Here is a 22,514-nt window from a genome sequence, read left to right as displayed (position 1 = left end):
TTCAATAGATCGACTTGTTATCGAAGAAATGTCTATTCTTTTAATGTGAATAAAGTAATTAAGATAAAAGATAATAAGATACTGGTGATAGTCAAAGTCATTGTTATTTAAGTTTAAAATCTCAAGACAATGTTTGTATTTCATCTTCTGAACGGCGATAGCATCTATCCTCCTAATGCCATTCCAACTCAAAGATAATTTTTTGACGCAAATGTTACCGATATATGCAAATAGATCAGACGAAATTACATATTCACCATAATTTCTAAAATTATTTCTCAAATCCAATTCTTCCATTTTTCTATTTTCAAACACGTGCAAAGCTGGTAATGTTTTTGATAATTTCAGAAAATTTTGATTTGGAATAATAAGACTAGAAAGTAATTCTAACGGTGCAAAAGCATCGATTTCTATCACTCGTAAATGACCATTGATATTCAATTGCTTTAAAGGCGTCCTTTTGAATGATTGAAATGTAAAGTTATGTATAACAACACTCTGATAATCAACTTCGAAGTAGTTTAGATTTTTCATGGCAGAAAATATCTCAGAAAATGTTCCATTTGATGGGCCATCATCACAAACCAATGCAGTAATTCTGCAAACATCAGACCAGGACTCTCTTGGATACGTTGACAGCAAAATATGTGAAATGGAAAGAACTCTTAGCTCAGTTAATGGTACAAGAACATTACTTTGAAATTTTTTCAATGGATTATTTAAAAATTTCAGGTTTTTTAATTGTGTCAAATTATTGAAAGCTGATTGGTCGATTGACGTTATATTACAGTCACTTATATCTAGAAAGCTGAGTTGTGTATATCTAGTAAATGTTTCCTTACCTAAAAGGCCAAGGTCATTGTTAGCCAGATATAACTCTGATGTATTTCGTGGACATTCTGTTGGTATAAATGTTAGATTCCTCGAACTACAATCACATCTCATTCCGTTCATACTTAATGAAACATTACAATGTCCAGAATAAAACGAAAAAGTACAATTTACACAAAGAAAGAATAAACATAGAATTGTCAACATTTTGGTAAAATTATTGTGCAGATTTTTTAAATTTAATCTGATTCCTGAATATATCACCACGAGATGAATAAAACACAGTATCATTAAATATCTTTTGATCGGTTTTTTATCATTTCAAATGAAGCCAGTCAGGCAATACGTAAACATTTAAATATAGATCTGTAAAACTTATACCTTAAGTTCATTGTGATAAAAAGCTATTGTTACCAATATTTTAATTGTTTAATTGTTAAATAAAAGGTTTACAATCAAAACAGGAAGTTTCGCACTACTGCGTCCAAATTGAATGTAAATCCCCACTACATATAACAATACATCCATATGATGTCGTCAGTTGCTTAATTAATATCTAATTATATGATGAAATAGATAAAAATAGATTCAAATTAATTTTTTTAATCATCACTGGGTTTTTACTTACATGTGCAACACGACGGGAGCACCTAAGATCAACCCCGTTTTTATAAGGATGTTGTTGCGTGTTTTTGGTTGTTTTTTTTTTTTTGTTATTTTTTTAGGAGGGGTCTTTTTACTTCTTTTTTTCATGATGTTATTTACTCTTTTGCCTTCGAAAGTTAATTTTTTTATCTCTTTTACAGACAGAGATATATGTTACAATAATTCTGATGAAATGAATGAATTATTTTTGACATGCGACAAACGGACTGAAAAAACATCACCATCACCGACTACAGTAGTAGAGCTTAAATCAATCTTTTGAGACCCGTGAGTTACAAGTATAACTAGCATCTATATGAGTCTGATCTATAACAATAGTTGTCCAATAGAACACAGTCGAAAGCCTCACTCATCTTTTCACTATCAAATCTTTTTGAATTATGTCTTTGTGTTTATTTGATTTGGAATTACACGTGAGAACATTGCATGTATGTTACATTATAATACGTTATTTTGGTTGGCTTACAGCAATCTCAAGACATTCTAAAATTAACATTCATTTCAAAATTAAATCTAACATCCATGAGAACACGAGCAGGTAAATAAAGAAAATAGAAAGTTGATAGATCGTGTTTTTGTGATCCTAGAAAAATGTAATTATAGGTATTGGATGTTTCTTTAAGAAATTTATAGAGTTGTAAAGGCGTTGACCGTGCGCATGCTTTTAGAGTGACGCACAACAAAATGTACTTCGATCACCGCGTTTACATCCCAAAGTTTTAAAACAAGAAACATTTAGTTCTTAAATTTAGGGATGATTGTTAAGAAATTTAAAAAAAAAAATCGCAGATGCTACTAAAATGTGAGCAATACCTGGCTCCCGTTGTGTTTCTTACGTCTGGACAAAAACGTTATTACTTTCATTCGATGATGCCATAGTCGACACTTTTGGATGAAAGAGCATTGATGATGTTGCGCCAGTCATAAATATTAAAAAAATATGGATCATTCATTATCTGGTTAGAAGATATAACGTTACTCAAAATTTATAAACTAGCGTGATTTACTTCATCATGTTCATATATTTAAAAAGATCGAAAGTTTTTCTCTAGTTGACCGTTATGAAATATCTTTGTCACAAATGACTTCGAATAAAGCAATCTGTCTTTGTAATAAATACGTCTGAAAACACCAATGGAGCAGAAACCTCTTATTTTGTGCTGTAAATGTAATAGTGGTAATGGCATCACCCTTTTATAACATCTATATAATCACCCTTCAATAAAACCTCGGCTATTTATCAGGTTCGTGTCGCCAAATCTTTAATTTTCTGTCTAAAGTTCTGTTATTGTTGTCTGTATTTTGTTGGTCATGGTTTTGTCTCTTGAATCGTTGGTGAGCTTTTACTTATCTTTTCATTTAGTTTGATAGCACCAAAGATAATCATAATTTACTGATTAAAAGAATAGAAAAACATATTACGCATAAGATATTACAGTAACTGAAGTTTTGTTTAAATGGCTCACACTATTTTCCCTTTGTTTGTCGGCGAAAGCAAAAACCGAACAATTTTATGTTTTGAATGGGTTTTTTTCTTTATCATATAGGTGTACACATTTTAATATTGTTTTATCAAACCTATGTTAGTTCTACCCCACTTCTATACACACAAACAACACGTTGTTTAGATAGTAAAATAGACAAGAAAAATCTATATATTGCCCCCTATATGTCATTTGGTTATATTTGTTTTTGAATTTGGTTTCTTTTTAACTATCGTATAATCCATTCCTCATTTTATTCATATCAATCTGGAGAATGGAATTGAAAGCAAGAAAATGCATATTTCAGTGACGAAAGTCTCTGAACATGAAATGAGCATCCATTCATGGCACCGATCAAGACATTCAACAACAGAATTATACCTTTCGTTCACTTATTAAGACAACTGTAAAGATACGCTTCAAACGTGTACAATTATAGAACTGTCTAGAAAGTAGGACAGTCATTTCGTAATTTAAAGATAAGAGCTATAGTATACATGTACTATCAGAGTTTTCACTAACTTCAAGTAGAACTATCACCATTAAGACAAGTCCAAAATGGCGATAAAACTATTTCTTTTTTTGGGCTATTTTGCGTTGATTAGCTGTTTTAAACCACCATCAACGTCGGATATTTCTGAAACAGTTCATAAATTGTTCGAAACAATACGCGGAATGCAAGCAACAAAGACCATGCTGCCCGATCCGCCATTAGAATGGGCAAAATTCAAAGGAAATTATGAAAGTGATGTCAAGTTGTATTTCCATGGTAACTCGACAATGAGTGCATTACGGTATATGTTTAAAGTGTATGATAATAACATGTTTGCCACGGCATGGATAACGTCTTGTTTGGTTGAGGCCTATCGCTATGGAAACGCACCAAAACCAACAGAAGACCAAATAATTATGTCGGTTGATGCCATTATGGATCATAGAAATAAGAATTTGAAATATGCAAATTCAATCATGGCGTTTTGGCCTCAAATTTTGGATGAAGAATTTAAGGTTTGTTCAAAGGTTTTGTATACATTATTAAATTGTAATGAATGTTTTAAAAGCGGTCTTTTTCTTTGCTCTTAGTTTCTTTGTAGTTCCTGTATTGATATGTTTCATAAATTGCTACAATGTAGCATTTCTCTTTTACAACTCATGACAGAAAATTAAAAATAAATTTAACAACAACAACAACATAAACAGCAGACAAACATAACAAAAAGACAAGAATAAATTTGAATTTAATCGAAATATTGAAATTTTCTAACTTAACTTTGACACAGAGTACTCGATGCTATATTTATCCTTTTACTGTCTAATAATAACTGTGATGTTAGTTTCATTTTATCCAAATTCACTTGCAGGTTTATCAAAGTACCCCTGTTAATCTTTTAGCTATGTTTAATTTGACGCAGACTACAAATTGGACTTTAGTTTATGATCTGTTTGATAAAATTGGACTGCATGATGTCACAGAGATTATGAAACATCTTCTGGCAACAAGGTAAAGTAAAAGAACTACTTTTGTTTGTAATGCAATTAGACATGTAACATCAGTTTTGATTGGCAAACGTCTTTTATTAATTTAACTACTGACGGTCGGAGTCATTGGCAATAACATCGCGCAATCGCAGTCAACGTTTACAGGATATTTAAAAGAGAGCGTGGAGAGGGTATACAGAAAAGATAATAATTGACAATAATAATAAGGGATATAGAAAAAAAATGGGTCAAAAATTAAAGGGTAGAGAATAATGAGGTGCTGAAATATAATTAATAGCGAAAAATGGCCTAAAACCTAAAGAATACAGAAATGAAGGACTCCCATCCATCATATATATCGTCAATTGGTCACCAACAACAATGAATACTATGATGAAAGATATTCAGTAGTAATTATACAATCATAATGTGTTTATATCCGCTTTAATGTTTCAGATACCAAGATCTATAACTTCAAACTCTGGTATTTAATAGATTATAAACGATATATCATTAAAAGTTACGCGTACTCCAGACTTGATAAATATTTCTTTTCGAAGAAAATGCTGGGTTAAACCTGGTTGTATAGCTTGCTGAAGCTCCCACTAGTAGTTGTGTATAGTTTCGTTATAGAGAAAATTTTCTATGAGCAACTAGCAATGCGTAACTTCTCTTCAAAGGATTGATTGATTATTGGTTGCTTAACGTCCAGTAGTAAATATTTCATGCATGTTCAGGACGAAAACAAGTTAACATTAACTACAATAGGTTTGTCTTTTTATAGAGGCCATCCGGGATGAAGGTCGAGGAAATTCGGACTGACACCCTGAAAATGAGGGTATATTCGATAATGAAGAAAACAACTTAAAACAAAAGGGGTGAACTTGACATGGCAGAATGTGCAACTACTCCGCAACAATTTTGTATTTTTTTAAGTTGTTGATATGTTTTTGTTGGTTTTACAGTCATTGCTGTTGAAGATGTTTTGTACTATGCTGCTGTTTTGATTTTCTAGTACTGATAGTTATCTTGAAATTTCGTCACTAAGCAATATTTTTATTTATTTTTTTTACAGAGAAGGATATCAACACGTGTTCAAAATCCCACCTGACTTCGACGACACTTCTGTCAATTTAGGTCTAGGATCACTCCTGAGAGACAATGTCATACACTTCCCGTACGCAAGCGCAGCGTGGGAAGGACAAAACAGTAACTTGTCGTCTGTGTTCAATGCCATGAAGCACTACGCTTACCGACCGTTGTCAGGAGACAGACGTGTCAACACCATAGATACCAGAACATACTTTTACATGAGGAAATTTTTAGAAAAAGCTGCTTCAGAAAAGAAAGACGTTTCCTTGGTTACGACTTGGGTAAGTCCAGATAAAAATATTATTAATGATTATCATGAAGAACAAATGTACTCGTTTTGAATTAATTCCAATAAAGCAGCCAGTGCCATGATCAGGTAAAGGCGTATAGAACATTACACAGAAACAATCAAATATGCAAAACAAGCCTAACAATTTGAGATGAAAAAGCACTTTTAAAACATTGTTACATGTGGAGCAGAATCTGTGGAACATCTACTATAACTCCATGTTTTCATCGAGTTTGGCTTGGATATTGTTTATTTGTCTATGTCTTGTTTTAGGCTTGTTTTTTTTTTATTAATCCAATTTATTTTTTTTTTGGGGGGGGGAGGGGGGCATTTTGTTACAATGCTGGACTCATCAAACGAAGAATCATTACAATACATGTGAAAACGCGTATTTTTATTTTTTTTAATTATGAGTTTGGATAGTCCTTGTTGTATCTTTCTCCTCCGTTGTTGTTTTTAGTTTATCTTTCTTGTGTTTTGTCTATATTGCAATTGTTTAATATGAAAATCACTGTACTGACTATGTCCATAATGGATCCTCTATTGTAAACTTTATCTGATCTTATATAAAAAAAAAAGAAGATGTGGCATGATAGCCAATGAGACAACTCTCCACAAGAGACCAACATGACACAGATATTAACAACTATAGGTTACCGTACGGCCTTTAACAATGAACAAAGCCAATACCGCATAGTCAGCTATTAAAGGCCCCGAAATGACAATGTAAAACAATTCAAACGAGAAAACGGCCTTATGTATGTACAAAAAATGAACGAAAGACAAATATGTAACACACAAACAAACGACAACCACTGAATTACAGGCTCCTGAATTATAGTATATTCAATTGACATTTTGTAGGTACAAGATCTTGTTGATGTTAAAACCCAGTATTTCCAAGGTATCGATACTCCTGGTAATGTTAACAACGTTGATATAACAGTGTGTGCCAATGCTCTTTTCGGAATCACTAATGCAATATTATCTGGTCTGGTGACGTCAGAGGTACTTTATGATCCAGTTTTACAGGTAAAAATATCATTTTGTTTATGATTTATTACTTCATTTTGAAGAACTTAAAATTTCTTTTTAAACCAAATGTAAGATACTACGCTTGAATCAAAACGAGAGAAGGTTAAACTTATACTTTTATTTCCCATGATCGACAGTATTGATTATACGACTTCGATCAGCACTGTCTTTTTTTATCTTCCATGGATCATCTTCGCTTTTAGGAAGTGATAATTTATCACAAATTTCAGTTTTGATATTAATTTTCCTTTTAAATAAAAGAAGGATTTTGCGGAGAGTTGTACCTATCTTCTCATTCTATTTATTTTAACTATATTGTAAATAGATTCAGTCGACAGTAAGCATTTACCCAAAACACATTTAGAATTATGATGTCATTGATTTCAAATAATGTGGACTAGTAATGCAAAAGGAATAATAAGATATGGAGTTGTCTTTCTTTTACCTGGGTTTTTAAAAAATTTTGTCAATAAGACGGCAAGTATACCAAATTACCTGGATTTTTTTTTATAATTTTTGTCATTAAGACGGCAAGTATATAGCAACCCATGAAAAAAAAACATTTAACGGTTATTTACATTTGAAATCTTTTGTTGTTGATGAGAGTTGGTGTGCTCTGTTCATTAACTATATAACTAATTTGAAAATGCCTGTACCAAGTCAGGAATATGACAGTTGTTGTATATGCATTCGTTTGATGTGTTTTATCCTTTGATTTTGCCATTGGGCCATTCCAGTTAATATCTGATCAAGGGGGTTGGATGGTCCTTTCTGAGGGGTATAAAATTTATACATCTTAGGGGTGAAAATTTGGGTTTTTCATCTGACACGCAAAAAACTTCTGAGGGTCTTGCAGCGGTAAATAATTTAAAATAATTACATCTTAGGGGTTACAAAAATGCCCATGTCAGATCTTAGGGGTACTTTGGAATGTAGACAGTTGCGTATCATGCATTATCTGGTATTGTATTTAAAATTCTGATGGGTACAATCCTTGCAGTAAAAAATTCTGATAGGTCATTTTTTCCCCATGAAAGCCCATCCACCCAGTACGAACAGAAACTCTACATCTGATAGGTCTTAATTTTTAGATCTGATAGGTAGTTTTTCATGATGTTGTTTTCTGATACGTATAAACAAAATTCTCCCCATCCATCCCCACCTGACAGAAATTAACTGGAATGGCCCATTTGAGTAACAGACTTTCCATTTTGAATTTTGCTCGGAGTTAAGTATTTTTGTGATTTTACTTTTTACCATACATTGCATTACGTGTTCTTTTTTTCTTATTGCAGCAACTTTATTTGAATACATCAACCATGATCGAGTTCCAGATACAAACCAACTTTTCAGGTAGACCAGATCTAGCACTCACATATTATCCGTCTGTGTTCGAGTTCTACTGGTTCGTGGCTCGAACATACACGCAATTAGAACGAAAGGCAAGGATAGGAGAACTACCACATGAGGTATAATAGTTGTTTTACGGAGGGGAAATTTCATAAAACGTAAATTGTATTTGATTTTTGCTTATTTACTAACATAGATTTCACCTCTCGATATAATTCTTCAATTTAACGGTAAAGAATTCAAATTTTTATTTGGCATTAATTGGGTTCTTTTTTTGCGAGGTTAAAAAAGAATTCTAAAAAAAGAAAGCCATGACAATAAACGTTAAACGAGGAACAAATACATAGAAAACTAAATATTGAGCAAAACGACTTCTACAAAAGGGCGAGCTTCGGAAGAGTTACAGATGGTACACACACATTGTTACTCAGTTACGTTTTTCGGGTCACTGACTGTGTTATTCTGTAATTAGGATTATAAGAAATAAACTCATCGTAGATACCAGGACTAAATTTTGTATATACGCCAGATGCGCGTTTCGTCTACAAAAGACTCATCAGTGACGCTCGAATCCCCAAAAAGTTTAAAATGCCAAATAAAGAAAGCGATAGGAGTGCAGTTTTTATTAATTCCTCTTTTAGATATTAAATCTAACATGAATAAGTTCAATCAATAGTAGTATTGACTGTTTTGAAGAGAACTTTCATTTTTTTACATGAATAAGGGCGTTAGTTTTCTCGTTTGACATGTTTGAATTGTTTTACATCGTCTTATCGGGGCCTATTATAGCTGACTATGCGGTATGGGCTTTGCTCATTGTTGAAGGCCGTACGGTGACCTATAGTTGTTAATGTCTGTGTCATTTTGGTCTTTTGTGGATAGTTATCTCATTGGCAATCATATCACATCTTCTTTTTTATATTGTCAAAATCTGACTTTAATAACATGTATATTTATCTCAAAATATAATACTGGTACTGATTTTAGATATTACATACTAAATGTACACCTGTAATATAACAAAACGTTTTGAAGAAACCCGTAGCATATAAAAGTTTCATGGATATTCGGAGAATGGTTTCAAGAATTATATCTCCTTGTTCATAGTACAAATGCTTTAACATTTGAATTAATCTTTATCTTAAACTTCTGAAAATGATTCAACTTGCAATAATAATACATACCACAACTGTCTCGTTGTTTTTTGTTTTTTTTTTGGATTTATAGTTTTCATTTGAAATCGATATTTAATTCCTGAACTTTCATATATAAATTGAAATATAAAACAGAACAATAATACCAAATACCAAGCAAAGTATAAGTATTTGAAGAATAGAAAATAAACCAAAGTTGTTACGATAATGTTAATATTTTCTTTAGGCAATGAGAACTGTAATGGAAGGTCTTGGTAGTGCACTTAAAGGCAATATGACACAACATGTTATTTCTCAATCTAAAATGGAGGGCAACGATATGATTTATTATGATGACTTCCTTGGTGATGGGGATATAGATAATAACAAAAATCATGTGGTGAGTCTTTCATGTAACAATTGGTGGGTCGTTCTACTTCATTACATCAATTTTACAAAGAAGTTACAAAGAAGTTAAATTTTGCGGGGGGGGGGGGGGGGGGTGATAACAGCTTTATAGTTGAAGATAAAGCTCATTCTACTTGCAAGGTGTATGGTGTCTCCCTCGTACTAATATTAAATTCGGCAACCACAGCTTATATATTGTCAATAAAAATAACGAATGTCTTTCAGTATATAGATACATAAATTTTTGTTATAATGAGTCATAAGGAACAGTCAAACTCATAAATCGAAAATAAGATGACAACGCCATGGCTAAAAATGAAAAAGACAAACAAGACAAATTATAGTACAGAAGAAAACAACAGAGAAAACTAAAGACTGATTTAATTCTTATCAGAGAAGAATCTAACAATGTTGTTTGTTAGGTAAGACCCTCACCCGGGTTAACTATTTGTCACCGGAGATGAAAACAACTTTATATTGTAGGTTGACATAAGACATAAGACATACAGCTTTATATAGAGTCAGCTTAAGCAAATAATTACAAACATAAGCCCTGAAGAGTTTAAAACCGACAGAAAACAAGAGGCTCTCAAGAGCCTGAATCGCTCACCTGGTAAACAATGCCTTATTGAACATATTGAACCATGCCAGGCAAACATGTACAGCTAACAATTCTTCAATATTACAAATATATATGACTTACTGTTTATAAATAAAGAAAATGAGACCAAAACACAAACACTTAAAACTTAGCAATGGACTGTGAAAATGAGGTCAAGTTCAAATAAAACCTGCGTAACCGACATATAGATCATAAAATATTTTTATACACCAAATATATTTGACCTAATGCATAAAGTATTAAAAAAATAGACCAAAACTAAAAAAGTTAACTTTGACCACTGAATTATGAAAATGAGGTCAAGGTTAGATGACACCTGTCAACTAGACATGTACACCTTACAATCATTCTATACACCAATTTTAGTAGACCTATTGCATATAGTATAAGAAAAACAGACCAAAACACAAAAACTTAACTGTAACCACTGAACCATGAAAATGAGGTCAAGGTGAGATGACACCTGCCAGTTGGACATGTACACTTTACAGTTCTTCTATACACCAAATCTACTAGACTTATTGCTTATAGTATCTGAGATATGGACTTGACCACGAAAATTTAACATTGTTCACTGATCCATGAAATGAGGTCGAGGTCAAGTGAAAACTGTCCGACAGGCATGAGGACCTTGCAAGGAACGCACGTACCAAATATAGTTATTCAATTCTGCCGCCGGATCACTATCCCTATATCAAGCTAACTGCAACAAAAGTTGCAGGCTCTACAAAAATGATCAAGACAATTTTTTTAATTAATCATTTATTAAGAGAAAAAACTTGCATACATGTACTTACTATACATCTTTTTCTAAAAAAAAATTTACCCTGCTAGGTAGAGAATAGGTAGGTAGATTATGTTGGACATTGTTAAACTTTGAACCCCTTAACTAAGAAACATTGACTATGAAGATTACCTCAGTATACCATAGTATTAGTGTGTTAAAATATGGCCACAATAAAAAATCCTCAATTCTCATCCCCTCCCATATTGATTTTTGAGTCTCAAAAAAAAAAATTAGATTTTTAGCCAATTTTATGTGATTTTGTTTTAAATTGACATCTCTTTCAATTAAAATAGTTGACTGCTAAGCATTGTACAACTGACCACTTCAAAATGCCAAACCAATCTACAGCATTTAAGCTAAGAAAAGTGTTACGAAAATTTTAACATTTTATAGTATCGCCAAACAAGATGAAGTTTGTTGATCATGCCAAAAGCACTTATACTTTACAACTTGTCACAACAAAGCTGAGGTAATCTTCATACCAAATATTAAATCAATCTGATGCAAAGTAGCTGAGAAAATCTCAGTTTTCAAGACAAATGGAAGGACAGGCATCTGTAAACCTTAAAACACAATACAACGGTGTTGCTTGAAGATAAAAATATATCGATTTATAGTTAATCATCGTAAATACCTGTAGTAAGGGATAGACAAAGAAAAAAGATGCAAGGGGTCAATTGACAATTTTGGTCATATTAACCTATTTGTAGATCTTACTTTGCTGATCATTTTTGCTGTTTACAGTTTATCTTTATCTATAATGATATTCAAGATAATGACCAAAAACTGCAAAATTTCCTTAAAATTACCAATTAAGTGGCAGCAACCCAACAATGGTTTGTTTGATTCGTCTGAAAATTTCAGGGCTGATAGATCTTGACCTAATGAACATTTTTACCCCATGTCAGATTTGCTCTAAATGCTTTCGTTTTTGAGATATAAGCCAAAAACTGCATTTGACCCCTATGTTCTATTTAAAGTAAGGGCGGCCATGTTTTTTTAACGGATCAAAAATCGAAGCACACACTTTGTGCAGGATAATCTAAGGAACTATCATGCTAAGTTTCATCCAAATCCATTCAGTAGTTTCAGAGGAGAAGATTTTTTAAAGTTAGCAAATATGATGATCAAATTGTGAAAAATTGTCATTAAAGGACATTTACCCCTTAAGGGGTCAATCGACAATTTTGGTCATATTAACCTATTTGTAGATCTTACTTTGCTGATCATTTTTGCTTTTAACAGTTTATCTTCATCTATAATAATATTCAAGATAATGACCAAAAACTGCAAAATTTCCTTAAAATTACCAATTAAGTGGCAGCAACCCAACAATGGTTTGTTTGATTCATCTGCAAATTTTTGGGCTGATAGATCTTGACCTAATGAACATTTTTACCCCCATGTCAGATTTGCTCTAAATGCTTCCGTTTTTGAGATATAAGCCAAAAACTGCATTTGACCCCTATGTTCTATTTTAAGTAACGGCGGCCATGTTTTTTGACGGATCAAAAATCGAAGCACACACTTTGTGCAAGATAATCTAAGGAACAATTATTTTAAGTTTCATTCAAATCCATTCAGTAGTTTCAGAGGAGAAGATGTTTGAAAATTTGTTAACGACGACAGACGACGACGACGACGACGGACGCCAAGTGATGAGAAAAGCTCACATAGCCTTTTAGGCCAGGTGAGCTAAAAAGTACAACAAACAAAACAAAACATAAGATAAAAAGATTAAAAAAAAATCGCATTTTTAAAAAAAATCGAACGATCTCGAGTCTCTGTGAAAGTGGACAAAAGACATATGTATACCTTTTTGCAAATTCAAAGTCATGTACTATTAAATAGAGGATAGAAGCTGTTACTACCCTTTTCCAGATACTCCTGAAATCGGGATTTTTTTTAGTTGTTTGTTTAGTTTTATACTCTAGTATGTAGAATTGTTAGTGGAATTTTTTCATATAGATGAGAGTTCTTATATATTATATCTAACATCAACGATACACTCTTTTCAATGACAATAGAAAGATGTTAACCGTATATTGTGTATTTCTGCTGACAGGAGTTTGGAGAAGATCGTCTGTGGACTACATCAATGGCTATAAATGCCCTCATTACAACATGGACAGTTTATAATGACGCCACACAAAAACTTAACTGGTACGATGGTGAGTTTCCCTATTATCATGCAACATTGTATCCTGTCATATAGAGGGGTTAAATTTGTTTGCAGGCAACCAATCCTTCTCTAATCTGGGACAGTGGTGTATCAGCACGACATTTAAACAAACAATAAGAATCAGTTGAAAAAGTTGTACCTCTGTGACGGAATTGCGTCCCTTAGAACATGTGGTAGATTTTAGTCAGCCGTAAGTGGTTGAGTTATAAGGAAGTACTTCTTTAGCGCAGTCGGTTAACGCGCTGCCTTGTAACACATTTCGATTCCCGGTGGAGACAAGCAATTTTGTAATGAAGTTCATGCTCTCCGGTTACACCTCATAAGATCGAGAAAGGACGTGGCCGGTTATTAATGCATCCCCACTACAAAACCACACCAAGTTCTGACTTGAAAGTATTCGCAGTTACGGAGACAGCGGCTAGTTCAAAGCCAATAACAACTGATTGAAAAAATCATGTATTTTAGTAAATGTACACCACTAAGATATATAGCGATGTTTTTACGTCTGTTTTCTTTTTTACTATGATCGATTTTTTTTTAAATTATTTTACAGTTTATCATTTTATGTAATAGCAGTTGCCATGTAATATTTGAACAGTTTCAATATTTAATGAATGAAAAGGATTTTTTTTCATATTTAGAAATAAATCAATACTTTCACATATAATTATTGACATGAAGAGTAAAATACCTTGATCTCATATTATCTAGATACACCAACAGAGGTCAAAACGACAGTGCAGAAGGCGACGACTTGGTTAAACACGTACATTTTGAGCGGGAAATATCAGCCTTGGAATGCGTTCTTCTCGGGATCATTCAAAGGCTTTGGTGTAAGTTTAAACTCATATAATGTTCTAGCCGGGTACCCGGTTGAACAATGTATTGATCTTTTTCAGTTCATGCCACTGTTTTTACTTAAATTGCATATTCAATATGGACTCTCGATATTTGAACTTTGAATTATCATATGTAACACAAGAGTTGGGGTATATAACTTTTAAGACTCCTTGCGTTTAACATGTTCAAGTTTAGTACTAAACAATATAGCACTGTCCATGCGTTTATTCAAATGGTCACGTGTTACTTTATTCGTGACCCGTTCTTTTGAGTTTACACTGCATCTCTCATATTCATAGGTATCAGTAAGAACCTGTATGTGGATCTTTTTAAAAATACAAACCGATACATGTGACGTTTGAATAAATCTTAAACTATTGCAAATGCTAATATCATATGTTTAAAATAAACAATATAAGCACTGCTTAAGACAACCGAATAACCATATGTTATAAAAGAACATTTCGGGTACTCTTTATGGAGTATTTGTGCCAGGTCTTTTGTTTTATTATCACAATATTATACCCAGGACAATATGCAGCTTGGCACATTGTACCCCGGTTCATTGTATAATACTGTATTGACACTAATGGTACATAATTTCTGACAAGATGCGCATTTCGACAATACATTCCCTACACCAAAATATTTAAAAATCAAAAACTTATTAAAACTACGAAGATTTCGACATAAATCTCGATGATTAAAAAGTATTGTAAAAGTCTGTAAAGTAATCGGAGCTTTTGCATGAGGGGGATGTATTCCTAAATTTAAATATGCTGCACTGCACTCTAGACAATTTTTTTACTTCTCTTTTCCTTTTTAGCTCACCTGGCCCAAAGAACCAAGTGAGCTTTTCTAATCACTTGGCGTCCGTCGTCGTTAACTTTTACAAAAAAATCTTCTCTGAAACTACTGGGCCAAATTCAACCAAACTTGGCCACAATCATCATTGGGGTATCTAGTAAAAAATGTGTCCGGTGACCCGGCCAACCAAACCAAGATGGCCGCAATGGCTAAAAATAGAACATAGGGGTAAAATGTAGATTTTGGATTATAACTCGGAAACCAAAGCATTTAGAACAAATCTGACATGCGTTAAATTGTTGATCAGGTCAAGATCTATCTGCCCTGAAATTTTCAGATGAATCGGACAATATTTTGTTGAGTAACTACCCCTGAATTGGTAATTTTGAGGAAATTTTGCCGTTTTTGGTTATTATCTTGAATATTATTATAAATAGAGATAAACTGTAACCAGCAATAATGTTCAACAAAGTAAGATCTACAAATTAGTCAACATGACCAAAATGGTCAGTTGACCCCTTAAGAAGTTATTGCCCTTTATAGTCATTTTTTACCAATTTTTCGTAAAATTTTGTAATCTTTTACAAAAATCTGCTTCTCTGAAACTACTGGGCCAAATTTAACCAAACTTAGCCACAATCATTATTATGTTATTTAGTTTTAAAAAATGTGTGCGGTGACCCAGTCAACCAACAAAGATGGCTGCCATGGCTAAAAATAGAACATAGGGGTAAAATGTAGATTTTTGCTTATAACTCTGAAATCAAAGCATTTAGAGCAAATCTGACATGAATTAAATTGTTGATTTGGTGAAGATAATTCTACCCTGAAATTTTCAGATGAATCGGACAACCCGTTGTTTGGTTGCTGCCCCTGAATTGATAATTTTAAGGAAATTTTTTTCGTTTTTGGTTATTATCTTGAATACTATTATAGATATTGATAAACTGTAAACAGCAATGATGTTCAGCAAAGAAGTGAGATCTACAAATACATCAACATGACCAAAATGGTCAGTTGAAGGAGTTATTGCCCTTTATAGTCCATTTTTAACAATATTAGTATACGTTAAATTGGTATTTTTTTTTTAATTAACTAAAAGTAACTAAAGGGCCAAGTTTATTATAGATAAAGAAAATTGTAAGTAGCAAGAATGGTCAGTAAAGTAAGATCTACAAACACATCACCATCACCAAAACACAATTTTGTCATAAATTCATCTGTGTCCTTTGTTTAATATGCACATGGACCAAGGTGAGCGACACAGGCTCTTAAGAGCCTCTAGTTTTTAATTGCTTTCTTATGGTTCTTGATCCATATAGTTCTGTTTTCCTCACTTTTCCTGTGAGTCCGGGGAGAAACGCCGATGTTCAACAAGAAAACTTTCATTTAATTATGATTTCACTGAGACAAAAAGAAATTTAACAGAAAACCCATCTGTGTTGTCAAAAGATATCCCTTGGTCAATATAAAATTATTTCACAGACATCACAAACGGAATATCCAGCCAATCGTGATGAGTATTTCAATGGTACAAAGATACCAGGGGACGAACACCATCATGGGCCGACAATAAGAGGAATGGAAGGAGTGGCGACAGAAGATTGGTACAAACAACAGTTAATGATACCCCATTCTGATCGACTTACTCCATTAGACTTCCATGGTTTCAACGACCAAGACACATACTTTCCGTTCTGGAACTCTGAACCATATACATATGTTACTTCTCTGTTGGCGCTGGCAACGTTTTCTAACATAGAATAGATGAAATTAAAGCATGTTTGTTTTTTCTTTATTAATTGGTTGTTCTTCCAAGAGGGAATCGAATGGATTGTAGCTTTTAGTCCGTTATTGGATGGTGTATAATACATAATAAATAGGGATGTCAAAAGATCTGAAATTTAATACTCGAATACTCGGTCAAGATACTCGAGTACTCGCGAGTACTCGGATGAATCTTAAACGTCTATTGAAAAGTTTAGATTTTAGGTGGGATGCAGTATTTTTGTTACAACTTTTCATAAACATAAGACAAATGTACTACTAGTTTGCTCCTCTGGTTTTTTTTCTGTGTCAATTAAACAATGAATTACCGACCGCCGTTTCTACAAATAACATATCATAATACCAATTATTGTTTGTGTATAGTACGTGTTCATGAACCAAAATCCGTTCCTGAGAAGTTGGTATTTGTTATGATACGACTTGTCCATTAATTTGTCAACAAGAATTTGGACTTCAAATTACTTGTGCTTTTTCGTGTTGATCAGTCTTATTTGTTCTGTGTCTTTTAGTGTTTTTTTTTTTGGACCATGATGTTACGTTGGTTATTTTTATTCTGGGGTTCGAACAATGAAATTATCGTCTTATATGGGGAAAATATAGGTGTTATGAAAGGCCACTACGCATGCACCTGATACAATGTAGCTACATGCATGTATTTAACTTTTGTATATATTGGTGATTTTATTTTAGCCAATACTAATTATAATGGTAAACCATTTGATCGTTTTTTCAGACCTTTTGGTCTCAGTTCCCAGCGAACCGAGATGAATATTTTAACGGAACAAAAGTAGCTAAAGACGGTAAATATCACGGTGGAGAGACAATTCGTGGAATGGAGGGTGTAATGTCAGAGGACTGGTACCAACAACAAATTAAATTAGACCACGCTCCAGTCGATTTCCATGGTTACAACAGTCAATCCGATTTTTTTCCATTTTGGAATTCTGAACCATACACTTATGTCACCTCACTCTTAGCGTTGTCAACTTTCACAAACATAGAATAAATTGAATAGCTAGAGATTTCTAAATCTAATAGTTAAATAAATGTTATATTATTCAAGTGCTATATTATTATTTTGCTGGTGTTTGTATAGCCCAACATGTACACTTTATAATATCTGTACATAACGTAATGTCTATAGTAAATAAATATAACACGGTTTCGTGTTGTTGTTTTTTTTTTATATACTTCGTACCACTCCCATAGAACACTGAAAGCATTCTTTAGTTTGTCTTTATATCAACTTAAAACTTAATACAAATTGGTATTTATGAATTAGACTATATTTATAGTAAAACCAATTTATAGGGTTTAGACCCAAATTGTGTGGTTCATTTAACATGAACATTGTGCGAGCGAGGTACGGTGTCCAATGGACACAAGTCATTTTCGTTTTAATAATACATTAAAATATAACAGGGGAAACAATTACGAACATCTAAACAAATCATACCAACGAAAACCCGTGACTCCTACGGAAAGAAAACCGAAATATTATCAAAGGCAAACAACAACAAAAAGCTAGGTAGATATAACTTAGTGTACAGGCACAAAATTGTGTTAGGTTAAGGATGTTCGCTTATTTTAAATTTTTGTCAGATATTCGGTGCACTTTGGTTTTATCCATGTTATGCCATTAAACAGTTTGCTTCTAATCCTTTCTTTCTTTTCATTAATTTGTTACTTTTGACAGGTCATATTTAATAATCTTATATATCCTTATTAATTTTTTTTATAGTTTTGGAAAGAAAACAAAGGAGTAGGTCCGGTAAGGGCCGATTTTGGCCTCAATTTTCAAGTTCATCTGACGAAAGATTTTAGACACTTGTTAAACACTTAAGTGTCTAAATCGGATGATTCAATTATAATGTGAAAGATTTTTAAATATGAAAAACTCATCAAATATGCCTAAAAATATCACTTTTCAGATGGTTTTTGTCAAAAATGAAAGTGACCGCATCCGTGTTCATTCACAACCTTTATATATGTTATGTATTATCATAAAAACCAACTAACAGTAAAATATTATGAATGAACACGAATGCGGCCACTTTCATTTAAGACGGAAACTGTCTGAAATTTAGCTAAAATGCTAAAATTGTAAAGATTTCAGTAATTTAGCATGTCTAAATGATGCTGGTACCCGATATATGTGCATTGTATTGTCAAAAACAGCCCATATTTATGTAGCAGAAGCATTTTACTTTCAAATGAATAACTAAAGTTTTACAGCGTAACAATTTTGTAAAACAGCTATATTTTGGGGCCAAAAAGGGGGCTTACTGAACCTACTCCTTTCAATGTTAAATGTATGAAAAATATAGAGAAAATCATTTACCGCCAAATTTTCAATTGTTTATCTCGAAAACAAGTATACGGACCATTAACTTTTCCCCTGCTTTTCTAGTTACTTTTTAATTATATTCTATCAAATCATGACAGTCTTTTAATAAGCTTATTATTTTGAAACAGAGTAGACATAGGGCTTTGCTCATTGTTGAAGGCCGTACGGTGACCTATAGTTGTTAATGTCTGTGTCATTTTGGTCTTTTGTGGATAGTTGTCTCATTGGCAATCATACCACATCTTCTTGTTTATATAGGGAATATTCTTAGCAAATGTGTTGCATGGGATAGAAATCAAACTTAAACAAGTGCACGCATAGTCGTATATATTACGTCATGATATTAGAAGGTTTGGTATGAGAGCCAATAATACAACTCTCCACCAAAGTCACAAATAGTAAAAAGTAAACCATTATGGGTCAAAGCACGACCTTCAACACGGAGTCTTGGCTCATACCGAACAGCAAGCTATAAAGGGCCCTTAAAATTACTAGTGTAAAATCATTCAAACAGGAAAACCAACGTTCTATTCTATATGAAAAAGGGGAAACACTAAGTCTTAAAACAAACGAGAACCACTGAACAACTAGGTTCCTTACAGGTAAAATAAACCAAATGCAGCTAGTTTGAATGTTTTAACAGGCGCCAACCTTCACCCTAATATGAAGTAGTGGTATAAGACTTTGTTGATTTTGGAAAGTTCAAATTTGGTGAATGTTTGTGTAATTGGCAATTATACCACAACTTCTTATTTTTATATACCGGTAAGCGAATAAAAGATGGCGCATAATTTGGAAAAAGGATGGAAAATTGCTCGCTATTACAAGATTCTTATTAAGAAATCCATAACCTGTGTTAAAATACTGTCGCTCAAAAAGTAACTTAATAAAAAAAATCTTAACACACATTATGTAGTATCATTATTAAAGTAAATTAAAATCTCCAGTTTTGTAAGATGCATTTAGTAAGTATTTTTAGTCTCTCTCTCTCTCTCTCTATATATATATATATATATATGCTCTAAATTCGTAAGACCAGTGATGTATAATGCAAACGACTCGTCTAGACGATATCTCATGATATCACGTGGCCATCGTAATTTCACAGAGAAACGTACGAATTAAAATCTTCTTTTTAATTAAAATTTAACAAAATGTATTTGGACAAAACCTATACAAAACCATTCATATTTTTACATAAATAAGGCCGTCCAATGAGACAACTATCCACAAAAGACCAAAATAACACAGACATTAACAACTATAGGTCACCGTACGGCCTTCAACAATGAGCAAAGCCCATACCGCATAGTGAGCTATAAAAGGCCCCGATAAGACAATGTAAAACAATTCAAACGAGAAAACTAACGGCCTTATTTATGTAAAAAAAAATGAACGAAAAACAAATATGTAACATGTTTCTGAAAAGACAAGACTTTTCAATTGTGAAGTTCTTACAATTTTAAAAACTGTTGAACAAATATTGAAAAAGCTTATTCAAGAACCATTAAAATTGTTACATGCAATGATAACACATATACATGCTCCCCTGCTTACCATATAATACAGGCGTCTTAACTTACCCTTGGTTTTTTATGATTTATTTTTTTTTTTTGGGGGGGGGGGGGCGGGGAGCTTTCGTCTTTCTCAGTCTCTAGTTATCTTTATTGCAGGCTGTTGTCTGTCTTTTCGTATTTATTTTTTTTAATAATTTTGTTGTCATTTGGTATCTTCCACCTATCTTTTAAGAGACTGAAAGATTCTGATTCTGATTCGCATTCACTTTTTATTTTTTATTTATCATTTATACTTTTAACAATACAGAACTGTAATTAATTTTATCGTTTTCAGACATCCTGGTCTTCCTACCCAGCTAACAGGGACGAATATTTTAATGGGACGAAAGTACCTCATGATGGTAAACGGCATTACGGAGAGATCATACGTGGTATGGAGGGTGTTATGGAGGAGGACTGGTACCAGCAACAAATTAAATTAGACCACGCTCCAGTCGATTTCCATGGTTACAACAAACAATCCGATTTCTTTCCATTTTGGAATTCTGAACCCTACACTTACGTCACTTCACTCTTAGCGTTGTCAACTTTCACAAATATAGAATAAACGTGACCTTCTGAATTAGACTTATCACTGGTTCTACACTAACACTAGCAATACGACGGTGCCACATGTGGAGCAGGATCTGTTTTACTCCCGGTGTACTTACAACTCCTCCCCCCCCCCTCAATTTTGGTTGTTTTTGTGTTGCTAAATCTTTATTTTCTATGTCGTGTTTTATGCATTGTTGTTCGTCTATTTGTCCTTTTTCTTATTTCGCCATGGCGTTGTCAGTTTGTTTTTCTTGTTTCGCCATGGCGTTGTCAGTTTGTTTTTCTTGTTTCGCCATGGCGTTGTCAGTTTGTTTTTCTTGTTTCGCCATGGCGTTGTCGGTTTGTTTTTCTTATTTCGCCATGTTATCTTGTTTCGCCATGGCGTTGTCAGTTTGTTTTTCTTATTTTGCCATGGCGTTGTCAGTTTGTTTTTCTTGTTTCGCCATGGCGTTGTCAGTTTGTTTTTCTTATTTTGCCATGGCGTTGTCAGTTTGTTTTTCTTATTTTGCCATGGCGTTGTCAGTTTGTTTTTCTTGTTTCGCCATGGCGTTGTCAGTTTGTTTTTCTTATTTTGCCATGGCGTTGTCAGTTTGTTTTTCTTGTTTTGCCATGGCGTTGTCAGTTTGTTTTTCTTGTTTCGCCATGGCGTTGTCAGTTTGTTTTTCTTATTTTGCCATGGCGTTGTCAGTTTGTTTTTCTTGTTTTGCCATGGCGTTGTCAGTTTGTTTTTCTTGTTTCGCCATGGCGTTGTCAGTTTGTTTTTCTTATTTTGCCATGGCGTTGTCAGTTTGTTTTTCTTGTTTCGCCATGGCGTTGTCAGTTTGTTTTTCTTGTTTCGCCATGGCGTTGTCAGTTTGTTTTTCTTGTTTCGCCATGGCGTTGTCAGTTTGTTTTTCTTATTTCGCCATGGCGTTGTCAGTTTGTTTTTCTTATTTTGCCATGGCGTTGTCAGTTTGTTTTTCTTATTTCGCCATGGCGTTGTCAGTTTGTTTTTCTTATTTCGCCATGTTTTCTTGTTTCGCCATGGCGTTGTCAGTTTGTTTTTCTTGTTTCGCCATGGCGTTGTCAGTTTGTTTTGCTTATTTCGCCATGGCGTTGTCAGTTTGTTTTTCTTATTTTGCCATGGCGTTGTCAGTTTGTTTTTCTTGTTTCGCCATGGTGTTGTCAGTTTGTTTTTCTTATTTTGCCATGGCGTTGTCAGTTTGTTTTTCTTGTTTCGCCATGGCGTTGTCAGTTTGTTTTTCTTATTTCGCCATGGCGTTG

At 33.3% G+C, this 22,514-nt stretch overlaps 1 protein-coding gene across 3 annotated transcripts; it reads left to right on the top strand.

Annotated features, from left to right (window-relative positions):
* The first annotated feature begins 3,481 nt into the window (after nt 1–3,481).
* LOC143057729 (uncharacterized) lies at nt 3,482–21,279 on the top strand. Of its 3 annotated transcripts, none has more exons than XM_076231101.1 (9): nt 3,482–3,989; nt 4,343–4,482; nt 5,536–5,833; nt 6,706–6,873; nt 8,172–8,345; nt 9,607–9,759; nt 13,242–13,347; nt 14,070–14,191; nt 17,527–17,957. In XM_076231101.1, exons 1-9 carry the CDS (start codon nt 3,540–3,542, stop codon nt 17,797–17,799), a joined length of 1,884 nt encoding a protein of 627 aa, XP_076087216.1. In that variant the 5' UTR covers nt 3,482–3,539; the 3' UTR covers nt 17,800–17,957. The 3 variants fall into 3 exon arrangements, with proteins under 3 accessions (XP_076087216.1, XP_076087214.1, XP_076087215.1); XM_076231099.1 differs by lacking the exon at nt 17,527–17,957 and adding an exon at nt 16,491–16,803; XM_076231100.1 differs by lacking the exon at nt 17,527–17,957 and adding an exon at nt 20,992–21,279 and having other exon boundaries at nt 3,483–3,989.
* The last annotated feature ends 1,235 nt before the right edge of the window (nt 21,280–22,514 follow it).

Source organism: Mytilus galloprovincialis, chromosome 13, assembly GCF_965363235.1.
Source record: "Mytilus galloprovincialis chromosome 13, xbMytGall1.hap1.1, whole genome shotgun sequence".
Classification (NCBI taxonomy): Eukaryota; Metazoa; Mollusca; class Bivalvia; order Mytilida; family Mytilidae; genus Mytilus; species Mytilus galloprovincialis.
This window is presented reverse-complemented; position numbering and strand designations above follow the sequence as displayed.